Source organism: Coenobita brevimanus, chromosome 83 (assembly GCF_032717465.1).
Source record: "Coenobita brevimanus isolate Jiangsu-jjx chromosome 83, ASM3271746v2, whole genome shotgun sequence".
Taxonomy (NCBI): domain Eukaryota; kingdom Metazoa; phylum Arthropoda; class Malacostraca; order Decapoda; family Coenobitidae; genus Coenobita; species Coenobita brevimanus.
In genome coordinates this window covers 1,585,058-1,597,500 of record NC_137036.1, presented here as the reverse complement: position 1 = coordinate 1,597,500, position 12,443 = coordinate 1,585,058, and the positions used below count along the sequence as shown (strand labels likewise).

General features: G+C 40.7%; 1 protein-coding gene across 1 annotated transcript in view; it reads left to right on the top strand.

The window, feature by feature from the left end:
* The window catches only part of LOC145409817 (uncharacterized), a 30,864-nt gene extending 21,519 nt beyond the window's left edge, over positions 1–9,345 (top strand). The window contains exon 4 of the mRNA XM_080280124.1: positions 9,316–9,345. Within this exon, the coding sequence (XP_080136250.1) occupies positions 9,316–9,345 (30 nt within the window). The remainder of the gene's footprint in view (positions 1–9,315) is intronic.
* Positions 9,346–12,443: the final 3,098 nt, after the last annotated feature.

Sequence of the window (12,443 nt, the reverse complement as noted above, 5' to 3'; positions counted from 1 at the left end):
TGAAATATTGCCACAGAAAAAAGTGCCATTGGTACATAATAATAACGAAAAATTGACGTACCAGATGTATGGATCAAGTTTCTTATATTTGGAACAGGCCAGGGTTTAATTTATACATTCTTTTTTGCCGTTAAGTCTAGATTAATTTATAAGAGAATTGAGGACCTATGAGAGTAATATGTCAGTTTACCCACATACATATTGTTAATTTATAAAAGAATTGAGTCATTTCCATTGCCACCTATGAGAGTAATATGTCAGTTTACCCACATACATATTATTAATTTATAAAGGAATTGAGTCACAAGATTGGCATTGCTACCTATGAGGGTAATATGGCAGTTTACCCACATACATATTATTAATTTATAAAGGAATTGAGTCACAAGATTGGCATTGCTACCTATGAGGGTAATATGGCAGTTTACCCACATACATATTATTAATTTATAATAAAGAATTGAGTCATTGCTGCCTATGAGAGTAATGTGGCAGTTTTCCCACATACATATTATTAATTTATAAAAGAATTGAGTCACAAGATTGGCACTGCTACCTATGAGGGTAATATGGCAGTTTACCCACATACACTTTACCAGTTGTGTGTAGAAAGTTCTGGTATTTTGATCAGTTATTCCCCTACTCACTCAAGCAGTACAGAGTTATGATATTTTGTAAACACATCCCTGGCTTTTTAATATGTTTTTTTGCCATTAAGGTCAGAATAACCTGTAGAGGAACTGACGTGTAAAATTTGCATTGGTATCTATAGAGCTGTTTGGCCATTTTCTCCCCAAATTACAGTAAGTGTTATATGAAAAATAGTTTCTGAATACATCCATAAGTTATAATGGGGACTAAATGTTTGGAAAATGTGATTGGCTTTTCCTGTGTATATTTTTTAACCCCTTAACAACCACTCTCATTGATCTGTGCTCTCAATTCCGTAGCATTAATGTTTTGAGTTGTTAAGGGGTCAGAATGTACTATGTGCTCACCCATATATTTCAGTGCTTGATGGGACATACAAGGTGAGAGTCTCTGGCTTTGGTTGTGTTTAAGATTAAGCTGTGGATCCTGGGAAGCCCTTTTCATTTTACACTTGCTGCCTTGACATGATTTTATTCAGCAGGAGAGAGAGAGTATTTACAATGGAGGGGTTAGATGCAGCCTTAATAGTGCCAGTAGCAATTCATTCAACCCCAGGCTCATCTGAATGTGAACCCAGTGCACTGCAGGCTGAACTTCCCTTTTTCCTGCAACCCACCAATCTTCTTTCAGGGAGGGATTTGAGGGACATTTGTATAACCAGTCAGTGGAGTTACCCAGCTATATCAGTGCCACCCCATGAAGGCATCCCTCACTAACAGTACAGCAGTAATAACACCCATCAATAAACACTGCCTTTCCTGTGCTGAATAAAATTGTTTCTCAGCTGCAAGAGTTAATGGAAAAGGACTTCACCTGAATTGAAGGACTTTAGGCTGCCTTCCACAGGTGATTTGCAGACATACATATATTACATACATACATACATACTTAAGTTCATTTATGCATGTGTTAGGTGTGTAATGCTGTATGGTAGTGAGACCTGGGCAGTAAAGGAGGAGGATATTCACAGGCTTTAACCTACAAAAATGACATTAATTAGGTGGATGTGTAGTGCATCCTTGAATGTGAAGCCTGGGGGAGCTAGGGTTGTGATGGAAGAGTTAAGAGGTAGGATGGGGCTGGAGTGTATTTGTGTTGTGATGAGGAGAGGTAAACTGAGATGGTTTGGTCATGTGGAGAGGATAGGAGATGACAATTTGGTGCAGAAAGTGAGAAGTGTGAACGCTGGGGGTAGGGTTGCGAGAAGCAGACTGAAAAAGACCTGGGACGAGGACATAGGGTGTGATCTCAGGGATAAGGGACTGAATAGGGAAGCTGCCAGAGATCAAGAAGCATGGAGAGCCACCTTTAGGTGACCGAGGCAGACACACGTAAGCATGTTGGAGCCATTGGATACGATATGAAATGGTACATACATGCGTACATACATATATACTGTACATGCATACACATATACATACATACATACATACACCCATGAACTGTCTTATGCCAAACAGTATTATTCAGAATGGGTGCTCAATCAGTCATGTTGGATCCGTTGGAATAATATGTTAGTGTCCCTCTAAGTGAAAAATACTGCATCATATATTGGTTTTGAGTCACTGACACGTAAATATTAATCTGCACTGTTGTTGTTGTGGCCCCAGGCTGAATTGAACGTGAACCCAGTGGACTGCAGGCTGGAGTTTACCCCTTCCTGCAGTTCATCATGTTTTTAAGGGTCTGGAAGGGAACTGAGGGACATTTGTACAAGTGTCCATCACAACTGCCTGATTTTATTCATACCACCATGACAAGTCCCTGCCTATCACCTATAGTATACAGTGGAGTTATTTGTACCACCCTTTGTGTGATTAGGGCATCGGGCTATAGATAGATAGATAGATAGATATTTATAAGTAAAGTTCATGGGAGCAGAGTACAGCCTGCAAAGTCTGTTTGTATTGGAACTTCCCACCAAGTTGGAACAGGAGGCTCCCACCATGTCTGAATATAAAGTTCCCACCAAGTCTGTTTGAATATAAAGTTCCCACCAAGTCTGTTTGAATTTAAAGTTCCCACCAAGTCTGTTTGAATTTAAAGTTCCCACCAAGTCTGTTTGAATTTAAAGTTCCCACCAAGACTGTTTGTATAGGAAGTTGGTCCGTTTGGCTAAAAAGGTTGAGCACCCATGTTGTGGCAGCGTTGTTAGGTGTCAGCTGCTGCCAATTTGTCTTCATTAATATAGTACTGTACATATATTTTGGATCATCCAGTTTGTCTTCATTAATATAGTACTGTACATATATTTTTGATAATCCAGTTTGTCTTCATTCATATAGTATTGTACATATATTTTTGATAATCCAGTTTGTCTTCATTCATATAGTATTGTACATATATTTTTTGATGATCTGATTTACACAGTCATATTTGCCCAGTTTTTGACAGTGGAAAGGGATAGCCATTTACCTCTTCAGCCTCAAGGTGTCATTTCTGTTTTATTCTTTTCATCGTCCAGTCATTGTCCAATCCATTAGGAGTGTAGGAGGCTGAGGTGAGGCCCTTTGTGTATCATCCAGTCCTGTATTGTCCCTTCAGCAGTGTAGGATCCATTAGCAGTGTAGGGGGCCGAGGTGAGGCCTTGTGTGTATCATCCAGTCCTTTATTGTCCTTCAGGAATGTAGGAGGCTGACACTAGGCCATCCATGTGTCATTCAACCCTTTACCTTCCCATCATGAGGTTAAGGGCCCTGAGCTAGGCCATCCATGTGTCATTCAACTCTTTACCTTCCCATCATGAGGTTAAGGGCCCTGAGCTCGGTGATCCATGTGTCATTCAACCTGGTACCGTCCCATCATGTGTGTCTCTTGGGGTTAGGCAGTCCATCCATCATCTAACCCTTAACTACTGTACCTCACCTGGAGAGTGTAGGGTCCCTAGATAGGGCTGCTCAGTCAGGACATCAGTTTTGTTTTATTGTTGCTGCCACCTATCCATCTCTACAGAAGAGAAGATGCCCAATGCTAGGCTGTGAAATGTGGGCTGTAGCAGGGGAAGTATAGGCCATGGAGATGAGTGTTGTAAGTAGGGCAGTAAGATGCAGGTTCAGAGGTGAGGAAGGAAAAAATGGGTGGGTGTGGGTGGAGAGAACTGTTTGGCGTGGAGTTGGGTGGTGATTATAGGTCTCTGATCTTAACTTAGCCCAGGTTTTAGTCCTTTCTTGGCTTGGTTTGGCTGGGTCATCGGCAGAATCAGATGATGATATGGTTCTGGATTCTTCTTGAAACACATTTTGGTAACTAGCATCATATTCTAGTGCCAATATAGTGTTTTAACTAAATATTCAAGGTGGAGTGATGGCAGTTTTAGGCCAAGTTAGCTAAGCTGGTAAGGTTCAAGTCATGAGGTATCAAGAACTGCCCATCCCAAGTTGCTGTTTTCAGAGCAATGGTCCAGAAATTTTAGGTTAGGAGACTGAGTGGAGAGGTGTATGAGAGAGGGAGGTGTGAGCTGAGGGGAGGGCACAGAAATGACAGGGGACGTGGCAACATGGAGACAGTTTCTTTGTGGCTGCCCCTTTTAGGATTAAAGTGTCTGACGATAGATAGAGACTGATGTATGCCCCTGGTAGCATTGTATGTGATATAATAACCTCCAGTCTTCTATACACTTTGAACCATATATAAGCCACAGTTCATTCTGGACCATGAGATCTAGTACACCGTCAGGAACATTCCCCTTGTCATTCTACCAACAGTTTCATTCTCATACACCCTCATCCCCCACATCACTGAGTCTTTACCTGTGACATCATAGCACTGTAGGTCACATTCTGAGTGGCTTTGTGGATGTCTTAACACTTCTTCCCTAGCAGTTTGTCCAGCATATTACACCTCAGTATCATATTTTATGTTACTGTTGCAAAGTACATTGATATTAAGATGACATAAATAACGTACAGGAGAATGTTAAGGTTTGTTAGGGATAATAAATAGTTAAGGAACAGGTGTTATGAAGCCTCCTGTCACCTAGAACACTGTGTTGTATCTGTCAATTCCTCGTACTTGTGATATTGGGTTAGGATTAGAGTACGAGCTTTATAAATATTTTGATGTTAGGTGCGTACTTCACCCCAGAGAAAGCCTCACTCTTGGTACCACAGGATGATTTGATTCAGCTTAAGGGAGACTTCTTTTAATGAGAGGATTAATGAGGCTGTAGCTTATGTGTAGTCACTGTGTTTTCACCAAAGATTCCTAAACCCTTTCGGCCCAGTTGATGGCCAGATGTAGTCGGAGTGGAGGGTAAATTTGACTAGTAACCAAGAAGATAGTTGTTCCTCATAACTCACTGTCATGCAACCACAACTCTAAGATTGTAGGAGTGGCATAATTCCTGAATAAATCAGTGGCCAGCAGGAATAAAAAGAAAATGATGCAACATAGGCTGAAGGGGTAACTTTACGCTTTTTCAACATTTGTACTGACAGTTTCTCTTTTCTTTTCAGATGGCTGCAGACTTCATCGTCTCCCTCAGTCCTTCCTTTCCCATCCTTCATCCTTCTTCCTTCCCTCCACCTCTCCTCCCTCTATCCTTTTCCTTTCTCTCCTTCTGTGTGTGTATGTGTGTGTCTGTGGCTTGTATTCTCATTGGCTTAAGGTCTCACTACCACCTCTTCCCTAATGATTTATTTTGCATATTACACTTAGTTGTCATTATGTATAAATAATCTGGCAAGGGTGAGGTGGTAGGGAGTGTCCTTAACCAGTGGGAATATGAGCCATGATGTGCAGGGGTGGTGGGGGAAGGGAAAGGGCTGGGAGGGGGGGAGGGGAGGGATGGGCAGGGGTTTAGATAGGGCCAGATTACCCAATCCCTAACGGGATTATACGGGGTTGGCCTGCCGGCGGGGCAATCTGTTTCCCCATCTCGGCCCCAACCCATCGTTTCTTTCTCCTCCTCCCAGCTTTACCGCCTTTCCCTTCCCCTGCCTGGCCAGCTCCAGTGGGTTTACCCCCCCCGGCCCAACACCCCCACCAGGGTGTCTGACCCAGTCACTCACCCCAGCCAAGATGGTGGTGGTGGTGGTGGTAGGGGCTGTGTGTGTGGACTTAACCCACCACACACACACACCCCTACCCCCACCACCACCACCAGTGCTGTGGTGGAGCCCAGTGAGTGGAGGGTGTGGTGGCTGGCAGTAGCAGTAGCTACTGCCAGCCACCACACCCTCCACTCACTGGGCTCCACCCTGCTGGCTGGGGTGAGTGACTGGGTCAGACACCCTGGTGGAGGTGCAGCTGGAGCTGGCCAGGTTAACCCACCCCTGCACATCAGTGTGAATGAGTTCCTTCAACTAATACGTTTTCTCTTATATTTCAGGGGTAACTAATATATTTCTTTTTCAGGGGTAACTATTTTATTTCAAATTCTACACACGCAGGACTTCAAACCAGGTAATTGTTTGTTTATATTTACAGTATTAGGCTTGTATGTCCCCTCAAAAGGGTGAGCACATTGTTTGTACATATAAACTTGTATACAATAAATATATACTGTTGTACTTTGGACTTTTACTTCCCTGGTAGTTAGGGCTATGATGATAGTATGAGAAAGGAGAGAGAGAGAGAGGGGGGGGGGAGAACATATAACATACAGAGGGAGAGAGAAAGACAGAGGAGAGAGAAACATGACAGAATATACAGAGAAAGAGAGAGAGAGAGAGAGGAGACAAGCATATGACAGAATATACAGAGAAAGAGAGAGAGACAAGCATATGACAGAATATACAAAGAGAGAGAGACAAGCATATGACAGAATATACAGAGAAAGAGAGAGAGAGAGGAGACAAGCATATGACAGAATATACAGAGAAAGAGAGAGAGAGGAGACAAGCATATGACAGAATATATAGAGGAAGAGAGAGAGAGAGGAGACAAGCATATGACAGAATATACAGAGAAAGAGAGAGAGAGGAGACAAGCATATGACAGAATATATAGAGGAAGAGAGAGAGAGAGGAGACAAGCATATGACAGAATATACAGAGAAAGAGAGAGAGAGAGGAGACAAGCATATGACAGAATATATAGAGGAAGAGAGAGAGAGAGAGAGAGAGAGAGGAACATACGATGAAGTACAGTATAGGGAGAAAGAGACAGAAACATACGACAGAATATACAGTTTAAGAGAAACATACGACAGTACAGAGAGAGTAAAAGAGGAGAGAGAAACATACAACAGAATATACAGAGGAAGAGAAAGAGACAGAAATATACGACAGAATATACAGGAGAGACACACGACAGACGAAGAGAGGGAGAAGAGATAAAAACATATGACAGAATACAGTAGAACAGAGAGAGAAGATACAGAAACAAATGACAGTATGACAATATACAGAGGAAGAGAAACATGAATCAATACACAGAGGAATGGAGAAATATGTATACAGAGGGAGAGAGAAACATATTTATACAGAGGGAGAGAAAAAAAGATGAAGTGAACAAACAAGACCCGAAAAGAATAAAGATTAAGACACCATATAGTGGCATAATAAGACACAGATGATCAGGCCACTTCCTAGTAGAACGACCTCTCGCAAGTACATACATTAAAAACTTGAGGTCCTGCCATACTTAGAATAATACCATCTTACCCAATGGCAAGACTTAACATATTAGCTATACATTTCACACTGCTAGAACATTGACACAGAAACTAAAGATACACGATGCAAATTCTTTAATGGAACGTTTCTAATACGAGTACAAAAACATACACTGCACAGGAAGACAGCACTCAATGGTCCTACCTTCCAAGAACTCTAGGAATTAAGAAATTCCAATTCAGACTTAAAAATGTTAAGGTCGAGAGGCTGACTCCGATCCATGTTTAAATATACTCAAAACCCTACAGTCTATCCACTCTAACTTGGGTTAAAACTGGCATCTCCCCATCTTTAATGCCAAGTTGTTACTTGAGATTAAGATTAGCATATCACACTACTCACAAAGTTTTATTTGAGGGATGTAGAGCTACAGCACTGTCTTATTCTGCCAGTGAGGTCAGACATCTGTAAGTTATGGTGAACCTGGTATTATGATACACAGATGAATTATCACATAATAAGCACTTATGAACGTTGTCATTCTGCAAAGACTCTAATGGTAAAAAATTGAGCTCAAAGTGTACAAAATAAAGCTCTTATATTCTAAGATACACCTACTCTCACACAAATTCCATCCCTTCACTACTGACACTGGTTTATTCCAGCTGCCTCCAATGACTTTCTCTCTCCTACAGTAAAAAAAGTATTTGTAGCCTCTCAAGTGTGTGTCCCTCACTGAATTACATTGTCTGAAGGCAGAATAGTTAATGAAGGCTGTATGTTAACCCTCTACTTCAGTCACTCCAAGCAACTTATACTCAGTTCTTCTACTTAACAGGTTAATGAATGCTGTGACCCCTCCAAGTTCAAAAACTCTCCCATGCTAAATAACTGTCTGAAAGCAGCAAGAATATGTTAAGTTTGTCACTAGAGTAAAATGGTTAAAACTGCAGCACAAGCTAATACTGTACTATCTTTGGGTCTTCGTGCTGACACCTTGTATCTGATATTTTATTTATGCGACTTCCAAGCACTCCTTATTCAGCGTACGACAGTACATGAACAGTAACAGCTAAGGCCCTTATCAACTCTTTATTACTTGGGTACACTTCCTAACCTACTTAAAATTCCCTACGAAGTACTTGTTCTAGCCTGACATATTGGCCCCTTCAAGATGGCCAGGCATCCCAGTAGTAACCATGGAGACTCATTCCTACCTCCTACTCAAAGCTCAGTGAATTTCAGACAACAAAGTACAAAGAACTGTGGGAGAGGCACAGTTCCCTCAGATTAAAATGCATTGGCTGCAGTAACTGAGGACTTACTCCCACCTCAGAACTATGGCTCACTAGACTTAACACAAGCAGGAATTTGCTGTGTGGCCCATTCCACATGTCATTACTGTGCTCTGCTAGATCGACCTTTTTTATGCTCTCAGGTTATAACTGGGGTTTCTGGTCTGTGTACAAGTGTGTGTGTGTGACCCATTTCATTAAGCATGCTGTTGATTAGGTTCCTGCATACTACCTCACCTCACCTTGCATGGGAATTGGGATTTTCATGGTTGCACAAGAAATGGACTTTTTGGGTGTTAAGTCTCTATACCTACAGAGAACTGATGGCTGCAATGTGTGTGTACATGCCATTGATAGTTCTTATTTTTTATATTTAGTTTTAATTACCCTGTCTCTCAAACTTACCTCAGCCTTTATATGTGGGAATTAGGGCCAGGATGCTGCTACACAGGGATGCCTTCAAGCAATGGCACTGATATAAACAGGAAGCGGAGCTGCCTGGTTATAAAAATGTCCCTCAACTTTCTCACTGTCCCCGAAAGGTGAATGGTGACTGCGAGATGAGGGCAGCTTCAGCCTGCAGTCTACCATGTTCATGTTCAGTTGAATCTGGAACTACAACTAACACCACCAGGGTCAGCATGATAGTATTAACAGTTCTTTGCACATTTTCTTCATTTCATAAAAATTCCATGCACACACTTTATTGAACTTTCACTCACCATCCACACAGAGCAGTAGAAAAAAAGTTACATAAAGGCTAACACCTCATGAGATGTTTAGATTTTAACCCTTAACCCCTTCACCCTTAGAGCCAGAAGCCCAAACCACACAAGCTTTGAGGTAAACCAGATTGAGCTTTATGTATAACCATAACTACAAACTGATTATTTTATGTACTTTATGTATAACGATAACTAAAAACTGATTATTTTATGTACTTTAAATACTGGAGGTTTTATGCTGGGCTGAAATGGCAAATTCTGGGATGCCAGAACTGCACAAAAAAGACGGCCTGTATCATATTTAATCAACCACCATCAAATTATGCTGTGGCCCCAAAACGGACTAGAAAGTGTGAGTCACAAGGTCCAATGACTGCCTCAAGACAGCAGCCACCACCTATGAAAATTAATGTAATAATTAATGAAGGGATTTAGTAGAAGACCAATTACATTTTTTTTAATGCAAGCAAAAAGGTACCAAAGGCTAGAAGCTCAGAAAATTATTCCCTCCAATAACCTATTTAACTAAAACAGCTCAACATAACCTCAATTTAAGCTTTTGTGATTAAACCCTGAAGGGGTACAAACTTAAGCAGCTCAACATAACCTCAGTTTAAGCTGTTGTAATTTAACCCTCAAGGGGCACAAACTTAAGCAGCTCAACATAACCTCAGTTTAAGCTATAGTAATTTAACCCTCAAGGGGCACAAGGGGTTAAGGGTTAAAATCTTACAAGGGATTCACAAACACTTATGATCTATTTCTTCTCATAACTGACAAACACAGGACATATTCTGCTGTCTCCTCTTCTTGTCCGGCCTGAAAAAAAGAAATCACAGCTACGGCAAGAAATTGATCATAAACCTGCTGTGAATCAACATACTAAGCAATAATACACAACTATCTCTCTAATATACAACTTATTTATATTATTCAGTCAGTCAGTCCTCTTATAGGTCAGGGATGCTTCCAAAATGTCAAAATTTTCCCCATACGAAACAGGCATGTACAAAAATACACCATTGCATTTTTTTATAACACAAGAGATGCTTTCCAAAACACCAAGAGTTTATAAGTCAGGGATGCATTGTAAATTATAAAGACTTTTCTTGTACCAGACAGGGGTGATCCATAACATGACTGCCTTTTCAACACATCTGACACTGCAAACTGGGGCAAACTACAAATCAGCTTTTTATAAATGACCATTCTCCCCTTAATGTTTGGACTGAGCAGAAATACGCAGACTAGCCTTGGGCCCCTATGCTCCTTAAGAGGAACTAAAGGACTGCATGATTTTTTTTAAACATCATTTACACCTCTCCTTCCACTCGTCAGTCATAAAACAGAAGCATGTCTCACCACTGTTTTATTTCTCATATAAATGTTTAATTAACTGATGTGGAATTACAGCCTCACCTTCAATTCATGTTGCTTGTGATTCTTCATAGATGTTTTGAGGTGTTTGTCTCTTGTAGCACCTCAATCATGAATCAAATATATCTCAATGGTATTTCATTATTATTATTATTATTATTATTATTATTACTACTACTATTATTATTATTATTATTATTATTATTATTTGTAGTAGTGGTGGTAATAATTCCCCACACACATCCCAGACCTATAAAGAGGACTTCTGGCCATATAATTAAAACCGAGTGTGCCAAGTTAGGGACAAGGACCTTTTCATATGATAATTTCTCAGATCAGTCCTTCTCACATCACTGCTGACTACTGTACATACACTGCTGACTACTGTATGTACTATGGAAAGCACGCTGATCACAGTTAACATTTACAAGTGTACAGGTGATGGAGTGGAGAAATATATGAGAGAGGGGGGTGTGGGCTGGCAGCAGGCAGTGAAATAGCATTGGACAGGGCAACATGGAGGTGATTTGTTTGTGGTCACCCCTCAGATAGTTAAATAGACAGAGCAGTGAAATGACATTGGACAGGGCGACATGCAGGCTATTTGTTTGTGGTCACCCCTCACAGATAGATAAATGGACAGAGCAGTGAAATGACGTTGGACAGGGTGACATGGAGGTGATTTGTTTGTGGCCACCCCTCACAGACAGATGGATAGACAAGTGATCAAAATAAGGGCTCTGATACAGTGACACCCTGGGTTTTAATTCTACGGCTCTGACTGTACAAACATTACATATAACTTTCCTGTACTAAACATCTCATGAGGTGTACATGTACAGAACCACATCCAGGTACATTCTTCCCTCCCCCCCCCAACCCCTCACTGGGTATTTGGTTACCATTATATTCTGACATTTTTATTCAGCAGAAATATATGGTATAGAGTTACAACAATTATTATTTTATACATAAGGCATATACAGGATGACCCATATAAAGCACTCCACTAGAAAAGCATGTGGCAATATCTTGTGTGTTGAGGGGATGGCTCAGGCTGCTGGTGTGGGTGTGGCTGTGGCAGTAGGAAATTAATGACGCAAAGTAGACAGTGCAGATGCTGATAACACTAAGCCATCCCAACACAAGAGAAATTGCCCAGCAGAGTGTACTGTGGAGTGTTAAATATGACCCACCCTGTATATGGCAGGTAAAAACACAACAATTCTTTTACATCAACTGTCTGACTTTGTATCAACGGTACATTACTTCCTGGCAATTTTATTCTGTGGGGAAATTCTTGGTAGTTCTACAGCCATGGTATAACTGTGTTCCAGTATTTTGTCTTGGTATAACTGTGTTGCAGCACTGTACTTTGTTTTGGTATAATTGTGTTGCAGTACTGTACTTTGTTTTGGTATAATTGTGTTCCAGTACTTTGTTTTGGTTACGTCCTCATGATTTTATTCACCAGAGAAACAATACCAGTAATTCTTTTAGGGCTGTGGGTATTTTTTCTTTCTATTTAGGGTATTTCTTTCTGTTTTTGGTATTCAACAGAGAAGCCGTATGGAGTCAAAGTGGTAGCAATACTGGTAACTCTTTTAGGGCTGTGGGTTAACTTGGGTATTTTTTTTCTCTACCTAACTCCTGATTTTACCAGAGAAAAGTTTAATCTCTTGTTGTATGTGGTTTAACTTAGATATTTTTTTAAAGTTAACTCCAGATGATTTTTATTCAAGGAGAAATGTTATGTTGTTATTCAAGGAGAAATGTTATGTTGTTATTCAAGGAGAAATGTTATGTTGTTATTCAAGGAGAAATGTTGTGCTGTTATT